This window comes from Oratosquilla oratoria, chromosome 13 (genome assembly GCF_046742065.1).
Source record: "Oratosquilla oratoria isolate Oo_2021 chromosome 13, ASM4674206v1, whole genome shotgun sequence".
Taxonomy (NCBI): Eukaryota; Metazoa; Arthropoda; class Malacostraca; order Stomatopoda; family Squillidae; genus Oratosquilla; species Oratosquilla oratoria.
This window is the reverse complement of record NC_134789.1, coordinates 37870608-37891070: the sequence shown is the minus strand read 5'-3', so window position 1 is coordinate 37891070 and position 20463 is coordinate 37870608. Positions and strand designations below refer to the sequence as shown.

The window sequence follows — 20463 nt, the reverse complement described above, 5'->3', positions numbered from 1 at the left end:
TTTCTGCATGAGGGGATGGAGATGGAGGGTTTCCGAATTAATGAAGCGGCCTTGCTGTGGATGTGCTATCTTGTGACACTGCCTCTGACCCAAGGCAGTGGACAGGATGCAGGGATGACCCGTCATCCAGGATGTGCCAAGATGAGAGGGAGGGAGGAGAGTGGAGCGGACTGGAGTATGTACGGGGTGGAATGGGTGGCAGTGGTTTCTATCCTTTTTTTTCTTTTTGGCTACCCCCCATGTAAGGGGGGAAAAGCCTTTGGAATATGTATGTATGTATGTATGACACTATTGACCTGAGGTCAACCGCAATGGGGTGACATGTATCAACCATAATTCACTTTAATTCTAAGCCATCAACAACGAAAATCTCGAGGAGGCATCTCTATTGATGGCGCAATTGGTTAAGTCACTATCACTTGCCAAGTGCTAGCGGAGGTTCGACTCCTTGGCTGTACCACGTTTCAATTTCTGTATGTATGTCTCCTCGAGATTCTCGTTGTTGATGGCTTAGAATTAAAATAAATTATGGTTGATGTGTGTATACATATTTATATATATATATGTATACGCATATGTATATATATATGTGTATATATATATATACAGGTATATATATATATATATATGTATATATACATATATATATATATATATATATATATATATATATATATTTGTGTGTGTATTGACCTAGTTGTAGGTAAATACATACATATATATATATATTTGTGTGTGTGTTAATAAGAACATGGGTACGTGTGTTCACTTATGCAAAGTAGACCACTTCGAAAAAGGAAACTAACGAAGCAAAGGGCTTTCGTATATTACATCTTCAGTGCACTGGAAAGCACTCTGCTTCGTTAGCAGAGTGCTTTCATATATTACATCTTCAGTGCACTGGAAAGCGCTCTGCTTCATTAGTTTCTTTTTTCGAAGATGTATGTGTATCTACGAACGCAGTTAAAAAATTATTTGGCGATTTGCGAGATGGCCATAAAACTATTTCTGGATCCCTGTAGGGGTGGGCCATAACTTGTGTTTAGAAAATTTCAGGCACTAAGCTATGAAATATTCATTATGTAAATATATGTATATATGAATATCCAATAAAGTACTAAAAAATTAAGTATATATCTTTTTCAAAGGAATTTACACGTTCTCTTGGTTAATAATGAAAATAGCATACCAAATGTTATTTGATATTGTTAAAAAGCATAATAACAGATTATCAGGTGTTGAAATGGGTATATACAATTGAGGCCGGAACGTCCGGGGCTGACAATTTTATGAGGCCGAAACATCCAGCATACAATTCTTAGGATCTAATGTGGTAATCTCTGTTCTATCTAGAATCATTGAAGATTCAAATCTGTCTTGATTAATAACCCCAAAACAGAAATTAATGACAACTGCCTGCAGGTGGTGGTCCTTCAAAATGGACATAAATTTTGTTTGTTAAATACACAGTGATATGGAATGTTATTATAGAATAACCAGTGAATATTTTCATCACCTTGGTCAAAGATAAAATTTGCTGTAGATGGGGTGTTACATTGCACAACTCTAACTAGTGTTTCTCTTCGGACAATTTATAGTTCCACCCAACTATAGAATTTGATATGTGGCTTATGTGTTTCTGGTGAGAAATGTTGTGATATGAACGATGGTGTACATCATTTCCATCGCAAATGTGTACTTTTGAAGTAATTAAATATTGAAATTATGCACTTTTATGCCTGCATCTCCTGAACGATCTGGGGGGGGACGTGTGGGAAATCGGGGTTTTTGGGTGGGGAAGACTAAGAAATGGAGTAATGTGCGTTGCAAAACAGGTATAAAATGAACAAAAACACTTAAAAAATAATAATAATAATAACAAAAATCACATTTTAGGGCCGGAGTCCCGCCTAACGCCATCGGTAGCCATGTTTCTTTTTCCCAACAATTTGAAAAATGTCTCGCTAGATCTGTTGCATTTAGCGAAGTCCACTCCAGCCGCGCAAGACTTCCTAACCGTAAACTAACGTTACCTCCGTTAGGTTAGGTTAGGTTACCAAGTCTTGCGTGAGTGTCTTCCCTAAATCTAGCGCTTCTACTCATAAATACTTACAATCGTTAGGAAACAAACATGGCGCCGCGTGCGGTACCCGCCGATATGGGATTTTTTTTCTTCTTCTTCTTCATTTTACACCTGTCTGGCAACGCGCATTACTCCATTTATTAATATTCCCCACCCAAAAACCCCGATTTCCCACACGTCCCCCCAGATCGTTCGGGAGATGTAGTCATAAGTGCATAGATTCAATACTTAACTTCTTCAAAAGTAAGCATTTGCGACGGAAATGATGTACACCATCGTTCATATCACAACATTTCTCACCAGAAACACATAAACCACATCTCAAATTCTATGGTTGGGTTAAACTATAAATTAACCCTTTAAAAAAATAAAAAAATCTTGCTGTAGATAAATAATTAATCAAATTACTACACAAGATATGTTGTGCATTTTGTTCTCCATGTACTCTCTAATGCACTTACATACCTATAGTGGACGCAACGAGAATTGGCCGCTAAGGCTGGGTTAGGGATTTTCCCGGTGGTGCCACATCTTCACAAATAACACGGCCCCCACGGCTCGCCCACCTTCCCGCTCTCTCTCTCTCTCTCTCTCTCTCTCTCTATATATATATATATATATATATATATGTATATATATGTATATATATATATATACATATATATATATATTTATATATATATATATGTTCATATATATATATATATATATATATATATATATATATATATATATGTATTTATCCATGGCGAGAACGTGCGTGTGGATGCAATGCTTTCTGAATGCAGTGTGGGGGCGTGGCCAGAGAAGGGATGGAGTGGCAACGTCGCTCTCTATCGCTCATATGCCATGTCCACGACTCGAGGAAACGAAACCTTTGTATAGAAAACATTGCTTTGGTTTTTACCTCAGTGGTGATGTGTGACAAGACAATTATAATATAATCATATGTGGCAACATTATAAAATTATAAAATAAAATTTAAAATAAAATAAAATTATAAAATAATTATATGTGGCAACACGGGGAATCCCTGTGCTCCGCCCAAACGGCCAATTTTCGTTGCACCGATTATAGTATCCATGAGTTTCCATCTTATTGTTATTAACATTGTTGTCCCGCTCATCTCAGCACTTAATGGATGATGAGTCATCTATGTCCTAGAGCATGGGCGTGCAACCTTTTTTCCCAAAGGGCCACTAGTCACGACTCTTGCGATCGAAGACATACCATGTGAAATTATACTGATGAAGATAGATAATTACCCGGTATTTTGTTACTGATTTTATTTTAATTGTGATCACAAAAATAAGAATTGTCCGAAACAAATGTATTTTCCTTACTATACATGAGCAAATGAAAGGCTACCATACCTTTAAGTACAAACATAGATAATTACTTAATATTGGTTAACTGGGATAATTAACACACCATAACATACTACAGTACGTGAATCATACGTGTCAGACTCATAAACAGACAGCCAAGGATCACTCAATCTAATAATTAAAAATTTCAAGTAATATGTTATTTTCTGTTCTAATATAATTAGAATATGTACCTATTGAACGAAATAGAAAAAATATGGTGAAATTGGTACACAAGAATATGAATTTATTCAAACTTTTGGTGGGCTCTAGTTGGAAACACTCTCTCTCTCGCTCTCTCTGAGGGCCGCACTATAGTGAAAGCCTAGGGCCGCAGGTTGCACAGGGCTGTCCTAGAGCTTTAGCTAAAATGTAACAAAGTTGGACACAGCATAATTGGGCTAATATTCTCAGGTTTAGACATATACCGTAAATGTAACATTGCAGTAACATGTCATAGGCAATAATAAGTGTTGATAGTATAATGTATGAGTGAATGAAAAAAGTTCATACATATCTTTTCGTCTGCAGATTGGGACACGAAATGATACCTACACCTTCACTGCAGAAAGAATGACTGATGCACACGATTGGATCACAGTAAGTACAGAATTATATATACTGTAGTGTTCAAAATAATAGTAGTAAGGAAACAGAGGATTAGGAATTAATACTCTTTAAATTATTTGGCTTTACTTTCTTAAAGGATTAATCATTTCCTCAGCCGAAGTGAAAAATAATAAAATCTGATCCATCTTGATTTTTTCCTCCACTACTCGTATCTCATAAATCTCTTCATACAATGCTCACCTATGACTGGATGATATGTTGTTTTCATACATGATGCAAGGGTCCCCAAATAATTCAAAGAACACTTTTATTTTATCTGCAGTATTCATTTTCATTGGATATAAGTACATTTAAAAGGCAATTATTTAAGTAAATTCTCAACATTATTCGTATCTACACTCTCAGAACACTCAAACTTTCTTCCACCCCATACATTATATTTGTATATTTATATATATATATATATATATATATATATATATATATATATACACACATACATATATATAGTATATCATAGTATGATGAAAACTCAATTTTCTTGTTAATTTATTCAATATTGTGAACAAGGCATGTAACAAAACAAATCTGTTTTGCTACATGCAATGGTGGTTTAGCAGGTGAGGTAAAGTCTCTGCTGGGCTTTGTTGGTTTTATTCAAGTATGAAGATTATATACAACTAGGTCCTTGACCTAAGCTCTCCTCGTGCCGAGCCTTAACCTTGGTACTGCCTCCTGCCAGGTACGTCACCTGGGCAGTCCTTCTGCCAGGTCGGTGACCTCGGCAGTCTTATCTCTCGGCGGCGCAGCCGTCGTAATAAAGGGGGTTGGTGGGTTGCCGTGTGTGAGATGTGTTAGTTATCAAATATAGGCATGGGTGTTAGTTCCATTATATAGGGGTTAGTTGTATGGTTGGTGGGTGTGGCTAGACATGGTGTATATACATTACGTTACGGTAATGTAATTGGGGTAGGTACGAGAAAGGGTTCAATGGGTCTGTCTGGTGACATTAGGCATCTTGTGTAGTGACACTGTGGAAGCATCCTGTTATGATTTTACGTAGCGTTTAGTCAGGTGTTTTGGATGGGGAAGGTGGTGAGGTTTGCAAAGATTGGAGGTCTTGCCAAAGACGAGTACCATGTTGCATGTGTGTGGATCACGTGCATGTTTGGTGATGGTTAGTTACGGTTACAGGCGACGTATTTAAATAACCAACCTATGTAGAAGATCAGCAAAGAAAATTACAACACTCAGGCAGGGTAGTCAAACTAGTAGAGATTTCGGTACCAATGTTTCGAAGTTACACAATTTCATTCTCAAGGCAGAACTAATACATACAATGATCAATAAGTAAATATAAAGGAGAGTGTTACATAGAATCAGCTAAGGAAAGTTCACAAACAAAGAATATAAAATAAGCACGAATATAGGATAGGTCAACAGAAGGACAAAACCCCACAGTAAGGACAAATGATTACCCACGCCGTGGGGTGGTCAATTGGTCCCTGTGCTGTATGTTGGAATAATAAATATAAACAACATGGAAATGTGCGATCATGGCATAGGAAGAAGGGAGAATTTGAAGATCTTGAAGCTGTTTATTTGTATCAGACGCCATCAAAAATGATTACATACGAAACCACCATCAACTATGACTCACAAGAGAGGACCTCGTGAAAGGCACCTTCATTATTGCCACGGAAAAATACCAAAGGAGACTTGCGATTCTCGAAGTGTTGCATACCAAACACTTCAACCCTGACATGAATAAACAGCTTCAAGATCTTTAAATTATCCTTTCTTCCAAATCCATGATTGCACATTTCCATGTTCATTATGTCTACTCTTCCGCTCCACAGCGTGGGGACCAATTGACCACTTCATGGCGTGGGTAATAATTTGTCCTCACTGTGTTTTTTTTTTTTTTTTTTTTTTCCTGTTGACCTCTCCTATATTCATGCTTATTTGATATTATTTGTTTGTTTGTGACCTTTCCTTAGCTCATTCTATGTAACACTTTCCTGTATATTTACTCATTGGTGATTGTATGTATTCTGCCTTGAGAATGAAGTTGTGTAACTTCGGAATGTTGGTACCAAAATCTCTATTAGGTTGACTACCATGCCTCAGTATTGCAATTTTCTTTGCTGATCTTCTACATAGATTGTCTCTTAAAATACATCGCCTTGTTTGCAGCATTGAACAAGTTAACAAGAAAATTGTGAGTTGTAATAATTTGTCCTTACTGTGGGGTTTTTGTCCTGTTGATCTCTCCTAGGTTCGTACTTATTTTATATCAGTTTATTTGTGACTTTTCCTTAGCTCATTCTATGTAACACTTCCCTGTATATCTACTCATTGATCATTGTATGTATTAATTCTGCCTTGAGAATAAAGTTGTGTAACTTCGAAATGTTGGTACCAAAATCTCTACTAGTTTGACTACCCTGCCTCAGTGTTGTAATATCCTTTGCTGATCTACGTAGATTGCCTCTTAAAATAAGTTGCCTTGTTTGCAGTATTAAACAAGTTAACGAGAAAATTGTGAGTTGTGATCATGCTATTATATACAATATTTCTTGCCAGAAGGAGACCTCCTGCCTAAGTATACTCATAAATATATATATATATATATATATATATATATGTATATATATATATATATATATATATATATATATATATGTATATATATATATATATATATATATATATATTCTCACCCCATATTAAGAAGAGTAACTCACCAGCACCTATCTTCCCTCATCTTCTTTTATAAGCCAATAACTTACTTCTTATTTCAGCTCCCAATTAAAGATGATTCTCTGTCAATTGGACCAGCCTCTTCCTCCAATCCCCTCTGTCGTATAGTGTCTGATTTCTTCTAAGCTCTTCCAGTTTTGGCAAGCTGTATTTCTTCAATGTCCTCCATCTTTTCCTTGGTCTTCCTCTGGGTATTTTTTAATTTGGTGTCCAATCCCTTCTCTTTGCTATCCTTCCCTCATCCATTCTTTCAATCTGCCCCTACCACCTTAACTACAATGCATCTATTTTTCTTTGTATTGTCGTGACTCCTATGCCTTTTCTGATTCTGTCTCTCCTAGTTTTTCCTGTTATCTGTCTCAAAATTCTCACCTCTGCAGCTTGAATCTTGCTTCTGTCCTTATTGTTCATTGACCATGTTTCTGAGCCGTTCATTAATACTGGTGTTAAAATGCTCTCAACCATTATTTTCTTGGCTGTTAGAGGTGTCATCCTTGAGTAATGGATAAAGTAATCCTGTAGATTTAGTGTATTGTAATACTTATTTCTTGTTTGTTGTTTCTTTTTCCAGAGAAAACTCTTCCAAGGTATCTTACCTCTTTTATATTTTCACTCTTTGTTATTGTATTTCTAGCATATCTTCCAGCAACATTAGGATAAAACCAGGCCCTTACAAATGACCTAGATGCACATGACACTCATATAAGCATACATATACTTCCAGAGCAAAAATTGACACTCTTGGATCCAACGAAATACATCAAACTTACTACCACAAACCAACACAAACACAACAAACTGGACCTGCTCCCCCTGGTCTCTTGCAGAAGACCTGCAGCCTTCAGGTGGGTCCACATGCCACCCATGGAAGATATATTGTGCTGTTGTCAAGGTATTGTTAGTGTGAGGCATTGCAGTATGAGATGTTCTGTGTCCTCTGTGTGATGGTTGCATCTGGTGCAGTTTGAATCTGTGGTCCTATTTTGTATTGATACTGCTTTAATGCTTGATGGTGTTCTTAGTGCAGGGATGCTGGTGTAGTTATTATCAGGTGTAGGTTGTTGTCCCCTCTTTTGGGGCTGTGGCATTTGGTGGATAATCAAATGATAGGCAGTGGTGCAGTTTTGGTGGAGTGCATTTAAACTAGTCCAAATGTAGGAATCACTTCACCAGGGTACACTTGAATATATTGTCAAGGCTGGTTAAGCACTAAGGCCACTTGTCACTATGTGACAAGTTAATACATCTGGTAGTACTAGGTGTGAGTGGTTAACTGAGGCCTTAGGTGTAATACATGCTTGCATTTGGGCCTCTCAGGCATAGAGGGTTGCCAGATCTAACCTGACACAGGACGTACCTATACAATATATATATATATATATTGTTTGAGATGAGGTGTCTGAGAAGTATGGTGGGGGTTACTAGGCTGGATAGAGTGAGAAATGAGGAGGTGAGGAGAACAGGGGTGAAAAAGGATTTGGGAGATAGGGTTGATGAAAGAATATTAGGATGGTTTGGACACATGGAAAGAATGAGTGAAGAAAGACTAGTAAAAGAGGTATGGAAGGCAGATGTGGAGGGAGTGAACATGAGGGGACGTCCTAGGATGAGGTGGATGGATGGGGTGAAGGGGGCTTTGGGGAAGAGGGGAATGTCTGTTGAGGAAGGAAGGGAGAGGACGGAAGACAGAGGTGAGTGGAGAATGGTTGTATATGGATGATGTTGTGATTGCATGAGGAGGAATGGGCGGGGGGGTGGGGGGTGGGGTAGTATGTGTGAGTAAATTTTGACGCAGCCCGAAGGGATTTCTCCCCGTCCTCTCCTTATATGCAAGGGGGGACGGAGAGGGGGGGTCGCCGATTAAATGAAGCGGCCTTGCTGTGGATGTGCTGTGTCTTGCGACACTGCTTCTGACCCAGGGCGGTGGGCAGGGTGCAGGGATGACCCGTCATCCAGGAGGTGCTCAGATGAGAGGGAGGGTGGGAGGGGTGTGGAGTGTATTTAGGGATGAAATGGGTGGGAGTGTTTTTATGCCTTTCCCTTTTTGGCTACCTCCCTTGGAAGGGGGAAAAAGCCTTGGTATATGTATGTATATATATATATATATATATATATATATATATATATATATATATATATATATACACAAGGTTGTGTTTTGGACATGAGTACATATATAGAGCATATGCATGCTATGGTGCATACACAAAAAAGATATGAACAAGCAACAGATGGAATATACATAAGTATATGTGACATGACATCACGCCATGTGACACTGACGCATTTTCATGAATGTGTATACTGTCTAAAGATGCATAAAAGTGTGCATAACTATGCACTTCATTTATATTACTCTATCACTACAGGGCTTATGTCTGGGTTGTGGTTGTTGGAATATTGAATTTGGTGGTATATCTTCGAGGGTTTGTTTAGTGATACAAGAATGTATTTTTGTGTGGATGTTTTGTGTGGTATCAGTTGTAGGCTGTTATAGGTGTTTGATTAGTATGCCGCTGGTGTTTTTTTCGTTGATGTTATCTTAATTTTCTTTTATATTCTCATTACTTCTTTCTAATTGTTCTCTGACACATCTGTCTCAATTTGATGCATCACAATCATTGTACAAGTTATCAAGCTCACTTATCAAGCTTATATGTTATATGTTATCAAGCTCATCTTGTCCACTGCCCTGGGTCAGAAGCAGTGTCGCAAGACTCAGCTCATCCACAGAAAGGCCGCTTCATTAAATTGGTGACCCCCCTCTCCATCCCTTCATGCAGAAAAGGAGAAGAGGAAAAGAAATCCCTTTGGGCTGCATCAATTTATTTCTCACATATACTCCCTCATCCCCCATCCCCCACCTACTCCCCCTCATACATCATAGCATCAACCATACACAACCATTCTCCATTCACCCCTATCTTTTGTCTTCTCCCTTCTTCAACAGACATCCCCCCTCTTTCCCAATGCCCCTTGTACCCCATCTATCCATCTCATCTTTGGTTGCCTCCTCATCTACACTCCTTCTACCTCTGCCTTCCACACCTCTTTTACTAATCTTTCTTCACTCATTCTTTCCCAGTGTCCAAACAATCCCAATACTCTTTCATCAACCCTATCTCCCAACTCCCTTTCCAACCCCGTTCTCCTCTTCACCCCCTCATTTCTCTTTCTATCCAGCCTAGTAACCTCTATCACTTCTCAGGCACTTCATCTCAAACACATTCAAACTCCTACTTTCCTCCTCTCTTATGTTCCATGTTTCTCCCCCATACCGTGCTGTCAGCACAAACACTCCATACAATCTCTTCATAGTATCCATTCTCAGATGTCTATTTCTCATTATGCTTTTTAACCCCCATGCATTTATTGGCTTCTCTCAATCTACATTCTACCCCGACCTCCACTCCTCCCTTTCCCACCACATCTACACCCAAATATCTAAGAATATCCACTTCCTCCAGTCTCTCTTCCTTAATACTCACTTCCAGTCTACTGCCACTTTCTCTCCTTGTTTTTCTCATCACCTTACATTTACCCACATTTATCTTCAACTTCTTTCTTTTGCACACCTTCCCAAACTCTGTCACTAGCTTCCTCAATCCCTCCTCTGATCCTGCTACAAGTGCAGTGTTGTCAGCAAACAACATCTGGCTTATCTCCCACTTTTCTCCATTTCCTTTAACTATCTCCAATCCTCAACACATTACCCTTGCATTTACCTCTTGTATCACCCCATCCATGTATAAATTGAACAGTCAAGGTGACATAACACATCCCTAGCAAAGTCCCACCTTTACCTCAAACCACTCACTCTCTCCATTTCTGATTCTGACACAAGCTCTACTACTCTCGTAAAAACTCTTGACAGCTCTTAGCAGCTTTCGTCCTATCTCATATATCTGCAATACCTACCACAATGCCTTCCTGTCTTCCCTGTCATAAGCCTTTTCTAAATCCATAAAGGCCCCAAAAACATCCTTACCTTTTCCTAAAGCTTTCTTACATATCTGTCTTACCACAAAAATGTGATCCATGCAACCCCTACCTGTCCTAAACCCACACTATCCCTCACCAATTACTCCCTCTGTTCCTCCTCTCAATCGAAACCCTCCCATAAGCCTTCCCAACTACACTTAACAAACTGATCCCTCTGAAACTACTACACTCACACATGTCCCCTTTTCCTTTGTAAAATAGAACTATACATGCACTCCTCCAGTCCTTTTGCAATCTACCCTCTCCTAAACAAACATTAAATAACCTCACCAGCCAGTCCACCATCACTGTACCTCGTTTTTTTAGATATTCTGCATGACACCCATCCAGTCTAGGTGCCTTATCTGCTCTCATCATTTTAGCAACTGCCTTCACCTCATCTTACATTATTTCTCCTCCATTTTCCTCATTCATCACTGTCATTTTCTTTGCACCTCCCATTGCAACTACCTTTCCCTCCCTATCCTTCTTCACATTTAGCAACTCCCAAAATACTCTGCCCATCTCCCTCTTATCCATCTTTTACATTATCACCTCTCCATCTGTCCCTTTTACCTTTTCTTCTCTACTTGATTTGCCTCCTTTTCCTCTCTTAATTTCTTTCCAAAACATTTTTATTACTTTCAGAATTTTTTGTCATACTCTTATCCCATTTCACATCTTCTCTCCTCTTTGCCTCCTTTATCTTATTCTCTTTTCTTTTCTTTTCTTACATAAATAAATGCATCTGTGTTCTACAACCTTCTTTGCTTTCTCATCCCGCTACTCACTTCCCTTCCTTCTATTTCTTCCCATATCCTTGTTCCATACACCATCTTTACACACTTTGTGACTCCCTCCTTGAACCATTCCCATTCCTCCTCCACTCCTAGTTCTACTCCATCATTCACTCCCTCCCAGTCGTGAGGTATTGTCTCTATCCTTCACTCCCTCCCACTCTTGAGGTATTGTCTCTTTTTTTCTATCATACCTAATTCTGAATACTCTTTGGCTTTATTTTGGGCTATGTAATTCTTTAGAATATTCAAGGAGTTTATGCATCGGTATGAGAAACTGGGTTTTTTTTTCACATACTTTAGATATATAGTCTTTTTCATTTTGTTTCCATGACCTTGTAACACTCTCCTGTCCTATACCAGTTTTACAGTTTTACCTGCTCCCTTAATTTAATTAATTGTAGCCCCACAGTGGTTACACAATGGTCATTTAGACCTCCCACAGATCTCACTAGGAAGAAACTTCAGACTGTTGCCAATGTTGTACTAGTGTGGAACTGTTTCCATGTCACCAGCTGAAAGTGTTAGAGGAAGGGGAGCAGTTGCTGGGAACCAATTTGATCACTGCTCTTTGTATTCTCTCAATCTTGCAGATATTTACCTAATTGTAGTATACAAGAAAGGAACAGCATTCATTGAGTCCTGTCTCATACTCTCAAACTTTTATTATACCTAGTCTCAAATTCATGTACAGTTCACTTTGTGCAGACTATACCACTATTGCATATTACAATCTAAGATGGATCAAGGTTTTTTTTCCATTATCGTTCTTGTCTAAATGATGAAAAGATACCTTTATGTTCACCAATAGTCTATATGTTTCACCCATGATTTTAATGATATGTTTATCAAGTGACAAGGTAGCCATGCTCACTACTCTTATTTTGCATGTGTGTGTATACATGTGTTTCATTATAGGAGTACTTATATTAAAGTTTTTTGCAAATATGGATATCTTACATTTGCAGTTTATTCGAAGTGTGATGAATAGTGCTAATCCTGAGGTAGTTGAGGTCAACGATATATATGGGGCCACATCCAGTTCTCGTAAGTATTCACCAATCTTGGTCTTCCTTAGACCCTTTGAATGTTGAAGGGGCTTCCCTCAGGTGTATGAAATTGCTTGGTATTACCCAGAATCATCTTGTATGTCAGTATTTACATTGTAAGAAACTGAAGCCATAGCTTGTTAGAACAGAAGAGTGGTTAAAAGCACATGCTATTTATAATTGTTGTCCTGAGATTAACTGATTGAAGACCTGCAGCCCAACAGTGGTTGGCCATGGGTCTTGGGTCCTCCCATAGACCTCTTTGGAAACTATAATAACTATTGCTTCAAGTTTTCCCGATTGGACACCCACAGCCCTATAACAACTGGTAATGGCCCTCAGTGCCCCCCACCCCAGTATATCTCTCCGAGAAGAGATATTGGAATGTTGTCTGCATTGTATTAGTGTATTTACCTAGTTGTACCTATTAATATTTTACGGGAAGGGGTGATATGCTTGTGGTGTCCCATCTTCATATCTCGTTTTATCTAGACTTTCTAAATTCGTGTATCGTATTTGCACACACCACATTTTCATCTAACTTGTTCCAAATGTCTATTACCCTGTGGGGAAAGCTGTTCTTTTTCAGGTCTCTTCTATAATTGTCTTTCTTGATTTTCTTTCCCTGTCCTCTTGTATCTCTACTATCCCATTCTATTAGATTCTCTCTATCAATAGTTTCTATGCCTTTCATGATTCTATAAATAGTTATCAAGTCTCCTCTCTCTCTTCTTTGCTCTAATGTCTGTAGCTCAAGTTTTGCTAGTCTCTCTTCATATGGTAGTTCTGAGAGTGTTGGTGCCAATTTCGTAATTGCTCTTTGTATTCTTTCAAGTTTTGTTATACATTTTTTTGTACTTGGTGACCACATCATCACTGCATACCCCAATCTTGGACTTTACAAAAGCTTTTGATACCGTCCCCCACAAAAGACTACTTACTAAATTAGCTTCACATGGAATAAGTGGTAGCCTATTAAATTGGACTAGTAATTGGTTGAACGATCGAAAACAGAGAGTTGTTCTAAATGGCAAAACTTCTAGATGAAAATTTTTTTATGAGTGGAGGTGAGGTCCTCAGGATTCCGTTCTTGGGGCACTTCTATTCACAGTATATATAAATGATATAGACCATGGACTAAAATCTATTTTCTCCAAATTTGCTGATGATACAAAACTGTGCAGAATGGCAAATGATCACTTTAACCAATTAGATATTCAAGAAGATTTAGATAAGCTACAGCAATGGTCTGAAAAGTAGCTAATGAAATTTAACACAAGCAAATGCAAGGTTATGCACATAGGTAAAAATAACAGTAAGTACAATTACAAGTTATTTGGAAATTCGTTAACAAAAGTGAAAAGGATCTCAGCGTAATTATCAGTAACAATATCAAATCTAAACAGTATAGCCTCTGAGAAAACAAATAAGATTCTAGGACTGATTGTGCAATCTTTTGATTTCAAAAGTCCATCTCTCATTAATTGTTCATTTGTCCATATTTGGAATATTCTGTTTCCGTATGGTTACTGAATCTCAATAAAGACATTGATAGATTGGAAAAAGTACAACGGTGAGCCACAAAATTATTCTAAATATCAAAAATAAGTCATACGAAAATTGACTAAAACATGTGAATCTGTTTACCCTAAAAAAGCATAGACTCAGAGGTGACTTGATACAGATCTTTAAGATTATAAAGGGAATTAACAAGATCATCAGTTACAAAATTTTCACACTGAGAATCTGACAAGAAATAATTGTCTCAAACTGTCAGGAAATAGATTTAATTTGGAAGTGGGCAGAAACAACTTCGCCAGCCGTGCAGTTAATGAATGGAATAAACTTCCTGCAGAGGCAGTGCAATGTAGTTCAGTTCGAAGCTTTAAGATTCATTAAGATAAATGCCTAGACAAGATGCTGTAATGCCTGCCATTTATTTTATATTTGTTTGTTTGTTATTATTTGTCTATTTGTTTATTATTTCCATGATTATCATTTATTATTATTTATCTGTCAATTTATGATTATTTACTATTTACCTGTTTCTTTATTACTTAACTTTACCTATTTATTTATATACTTATTTATTTGTTTATTTATTTATCATTATATATATATATATATATATATATATATATATATATATATATATATATATATATATATTTATATATATATATATATATATATATATATATATATATATATATATCCGACCTAGTTATGGACCAAAAGATCTGTTGGCATGCTTCTTCTTTGTAAAGCCTTTGAAATACATATGCTATAACCATAATTTCTGAATAAGGTACATACACTGAAGAACAGGTTGATAACCAGATAGTTATTATAAATAACTTGAATCTATCATGTTTAATTTAATTTCCTTACATTTAGATCTGAACTTCATATAGCTGAACTTGGATTTTGCTTACCGATAAGTTCTCTGTGAAACTAGAGAAACAAATAGAATGATGATAAGGGAGTCACTTCTCATTCACCCACCCAGGAAATTATATAAAGTACCGAGATGTATGGTTCTCCTTCCTTCACTTCCTCGGGCCCCAATCCACCATCCAGTGTAGCATGTGTTTACTAATTGACATACATGGAGACTCATTAAATATTATTATTATTATATATAGGTGAGCCATGGGTTTTGTGTGCCCAAAAAAGTCGACTGTGTGACAGGTTCTGCATGTGTGCCAAGAGCTGCCCAACCCTAGCCTAGACTTGATTTGATTGGATATCACCTGCCATATATTTTCATTGTCATTGAAGAAAATTTCTGATAATTATGTTGTTTCCATAGTTGAAATTGTTACATCATTTCATGAAAAATATATATTTTGTGCTTACATGCAATAGATGACAATATTCACTGAATAAAAGTTAAATATTGAAAAGCCCATCAATCAGGTTCATGTGCTGTAAAATAAGGGATGTCAAAGCTGCAACACTCACTTTTGGCCTTGCAAATTAAAAGTTTTGATGTACGGAGAGTACCTATGGACTAAAGTGTTAATACCCAGTTTTTATTTTCAGAGATACAGAGAGAGTTCACTGTCACAAGTACATCTGAGACAGAGAATCAGTGGGGAATCCGTGGTGAGTGCAGGCTCATTATTGAAAATGGCTACATAATACTTCGTGCAACCACTCCCAAAGACTGTTTTTTCAAGTGGTGTCTATCCAACATCCGTCGCTTTGGCTTCAGAGCTAATATCCTTCACTTTGAGGCTGGCAGGAAATGTGAATCGGGTGAAGGATATTTTTACTTTTCCACAACAAAGGTCAGTTGAACTATATTGATCAAATTTACTATTTAGTCCAGACTCATTATTTTGGTTGAAATCTCAGGAACCTGGTCATCCACTCTATATGTTTAATAATAATTAATTTTTCTTGTGCTCATCCCACCCTGAGCTAAATATAATATGTACAGACTTTTTTTTACTTGGAAAATGTCTTAAATAGACGAAAACATTCAGTATTCCATTCTTAGATTTCCTCGTGGTTTCAAGGAAAAAATATTAACGTGTTTTATGTGATTACTGCTGCATGTAGACATGAATATGTTCAAGGTTGATAAAGAAAGTCTTTGCTTCTCTGCTATAGTAACAACCCATCTTCTTAATAAAATAATCTGGAAGTAGCCAAAATAGAATCTGCAGAGGGCATTACGGTCTCGAAGGGGATAAGAACATGTCGCACGTTTTTGCACATCTATGAGAACTGATGCAACCAACATTATGTTGGAGGCTCAGTACACCAACCAGCCCGAAAGGTGTTCAGTGACCATAGGGAAAGACTATTTTATACAAAACTTCACATTTTCAAATATTTTGGACTGCCATGATGTACAAACAGCACAGCTCTGTTTTTCTGTTTATATGAATTCTTTAATGATGTATTCTTTTCTTGTGACTCTTGCAAGTTTTGCAAAAACAACTGACTATCACTATAGCTATCTATTATCCTTCAAACATGGCAAACAGCATTATATGAGTTCTAAAATTATCATGATATCTTTATTCATATGTGAATGATACAAAACTATTTCCTACTAGATATCCAAGTTCACAGACCAAATTTTTTAGACAATACATATAGCAAGGGTTCTCAGCCTTACTTGGCCCATTCACCCCTTTCACCATTTGTCTGAATGTCATTCCCCCCTCCTTTCCAAGATTGCCTGTTTCAAAAAGTGCATTCTAAATCATGTGCAAATATTACTAAAAACGCTTTTATTTTTTTCAAATTAGTATATATTTTTCCCATATTAGTATAATTCCAGCCCAGGTGACAGGTCAGATAGGCCAAAACCTATAATTGCTTTCCTCACCGCGTAAACTGAATGTGGTCACAAATCACCCCCTAAAAACCCAAAATTCCCCCCTGGGGGTGAATTTCACCCCTAATGAGAACCCCTGACATATAGCATCAGAAAAATGCAATACTGATCGAACACAACAGCAGTAATCATGCAGGAAAGAAAGACATAAATGTTGAGTTAAAATAATAATTATGAAAATAAAAATAAAGAGATAAAATAAAGCTTGGAATATAAAAAACAATGATGCTATTGAATTTTCACTCTGTGATCAACTCCACCCCTAATCTTTTTACCGGTAATAGATCCCTTGCTACTATTTTCTCACTGTCTGATCTCTCCAGCTAAATTTTCTCTTGTGTTCCTTCCTTTGTTTGTTTTTCTTCCATTGGCTTAACAGACTATATATTCTACATTGCTATTTCTTTTTATTCCTTCAACAAAATATCTATAAATTTGTCTTTGTGTATTCATTTCTATGTCCTATGAATTAAAGGATTACCAAAGCGGAGCATGCCGACAGGAGACCTTTTGGTCCATAACTAGGTTGGATGCAAAAAGAATTGTAATAATGATAAATAAATCAATAAATAGATAAGAATTACAATAATATAAATAGTAATAAATTAAATAAATGCATAGTTATAGTTATATAGTAAAACAGGTAAATAGTAAATAATAGTAAATTAATATATAAGTAATGATAAATGAAAATCAAGCAAATAATAAACAGACAAATAATAACAAACAAATAATGTAAAATAAATGGCAGGCATTGCAGCATCTTGCTTAGGTGTTTATCTAAACGAGTTTTAAAGTTTCGAACTGAAATACATTGCACTGCCTTTGCAGGAAGTTTATTCCATTCATTAACTACACGGCTGGCAAAGTTGTTTCTACCCACTTCCAAATTAAATCTATTTCCTGACAGTTTAAGACCATTATTTCTTGTCAGATTCTCATTCAGTGTGAAAATTTTGTCACTAATGATGATGTCAATTCCCTTTATAATCTTAAAGACCTGTATCAAGTCACTTTTGAGTCTGCTTTTTGAGGGAAAATAGATTCATATGTTTTAGTCTATTTTTGTATGATTTATTTTTGATATTTGGAATCTTGTTTGATATTTGGTATACCCCTTCTGGGGTATTGGCTCTTATGTTATTGTAAGATTAAAATCTACTCAGTAGCATGTAGCTGATGCTCAAGGGTCTATATGGGGCATCCCTATGAACCCAAGTCACACATCTGTGATAGAGGAAATCTCTATTCATAGAAAAGTGATGTTACTTTATTATACTGCGACTGTCCCTCCATTATCATTATGCTGTCCCCCCACTCTTAATACTATCCTGTACCACTTTTTGGAATATATATTTCCTTTTTCACTGAACCCTGTGGTAGGGGGGAAAGAATATTGCCACCAAATGTAGCTGGGAGGTTGTCAGGAGTGGAGAGAGGATGAGTGAGAGAAGGGGTGGCTATAATATTAAGTGAAGAGATAGGTAAGTGTATGATGAAGTGGAAGGAGGTTTCTTCTCAGTTAATGTGGATGAAAGTGAAACTGGGAAGGGAGATGTGGGTCTTTTAAGTACATATGTTCCTGGTAGTGAGAAGAGTGTAGAGGAAAGGGAGGTTTTTGGGATAGATTTAAATGAGTGCATCGAGGGTGTAGGGAGAAATGTCAGTGTAGTGGTAGCCTATTTGGATATCTCAATGCCAGGGTAGGAGATGAACCAATAGAAGTGGTTGGGAAGTGTTAAGCACTAGATAAAAATCATAATGGAGAGTTGATAGTGGAGATGTGTCTAGAGAGTTGATGATAGCTAAAAGTGTTTAGGAAAAAGGTCAAGCATAAGTACAGATGGGAGAGGGTGGAGGATGGAAGAGTTGTAGATAGGGCTTTAATGGACTATATTGTAGTAACCAGGAGTATAGTAGGAAGAGTTTTGGATGTACATGTTCTTAGGGGAGAGAGTGGAGGAATATCATCTCATTTTTTTTTTTGGTGGAAGAGTCGAGAGTGGAGGATAGATGGGGAAAGAGGAAAAGCACAGAAGGTAGGGAGGTACTTTGAGTAAATTGCTTACATGAGAAAGGAAAGTAGGATTACAAGAAGAAGCTGAGAGAATAGTGGGAAGAAGTAAAGAATAAAGTAGATCTAAGAGTGGAGGAGGAAAGGAGATGTTTCAACGAGGGGGTGACAAGGTAAAAATGGTATGTGGAACAAGGAGGATGGGAGGAAATAGAAGGAAGGGTAGTGAGTGGTGGAATGATGAAGCAAAGAAGGTTGTAGAAGAGAGGGAACGAGCATGGACAGATTTGTTGCAAAATAGGATGAGAGAATCATATGAGAGGTACAAAGACAAGAGAAGTAAATCATAAAAGAAACAAAAAGGAGAGCAGATGTGAAATGGGGAAGAATATGACAGAAAATTTTGAAAATAATAAAAGTGTTTTAGAAGGAAATTAAAAGAGGAAGGGGAGGCAAATCAAGTAGAGAAGAAAAGGTAAAAGGTACAGATGGAGAGAATATAATGGAAGAAACAGTGGTAAGAGGAAAATGGGTAAAGTATCTTATGGAGGGAAAGGTAGTTCCAGTGGGAGGTGCTAAGAAAACAGCAGTGATGAATGAGGGAAATGAAAGAGAAGGTGAAAGCACTTATTAAAATAATGAGAGCAGCTAAGGCACCTGGGTAGGATGGGTGTCATACTGAATGTCTAAAAAAAGAAAGGTACAGTGATGGTGAGGTTGTTTAATGTTTGTCTAAAAGAGGGTAGAGTGCTGGAGGAGTGTCTGTATAAGTTCACTTTACAAGGGAAAAGGGGACAAATGTGAGTGTAGTAGTTTCAGAGGGATCAGTTTGTTGAGTGTAGTTGGGAAGGCTTATGGGAGGGTCTTGATTGAGAGGATTAGGAGAGGAACAGAGGAAATAATTGGTGAGGAATAGTGTGGGTTTAGGAAAAGGTAGGAGTTGTGTGGATCAGATTTTTGTGGTAAGGCACATGTGTGAGAAAACTTTAGAAAAAGTAAAGATGTTTTATGGGCCTTTATGGATTTGGAGAAGACTTATGACAGGGTAGACAGGGAGGCACTGTGGGAGGTATTGCAGATGTATGGGATAGGAGGAAAGCTGTTGAGAGCAGTCAAGAGTTTTTATGAGAGTAGTAGAACCTGTGTTAGAATTAGAAAAGGAGAGATCGAGTGGTTTGAGGAAAAGGTGGGATTTCTTCAAGGATGGGTCATGCCACCTTGGCTGTTCATGAATGAGGTGGTGCGAGAGGTAAATGCAAGGGTAATGGGCATGGGATTGGAGATGGTTAAAGAAAATGGAAAAAAATGGAAAATAAGCCAGTTGTTGTTTCCTGACGACTCTGTGCTTGTAGCAAGATCAGAGGAGGTATTAAGGAAGTTAGTGACGGAGTTCAGGAAGATGTGTGAAAAAAGGAAGTTGAAGATTAATGTGGTAAAAGTAAGATGATGAAATGTACAAATTGGAAATGAGTATTAAAGGAGACA

At 37.3% G+C, this 20463-nt stretch overlaps 1 protein-coding gene across 2 annotated transcripts in view; it reads left to right on the top strand.

Moving 5' to 3' along the window:
• Nucleotides 1–20463, top strand: part of LOC143032388 (docking protein 5-like) — a 98269-nt gene that overhangs the window by 17359 nt on the left and 60447 nt on the right. For both annotated transcript variants that reach the window (XM_076197085.1, XM_076197084.1), the window contains exons 4-6: nucleotides 3982–4050; nucleotides 12530–12608; nucleotides 15656–15903. In XM_076197085.1, the coding sequence (XP_076053200.1) occupies nucleotides 3982–4050; nucleotides 12530–12608; nucleotides 15656–15903 (396 nt within the window). The remainder of the gene's footprint in view (nucleotides 1–3981; nucleotides 4051–12529; nucleotides 12609–15655; nucleotides 15904–20463) is intronic.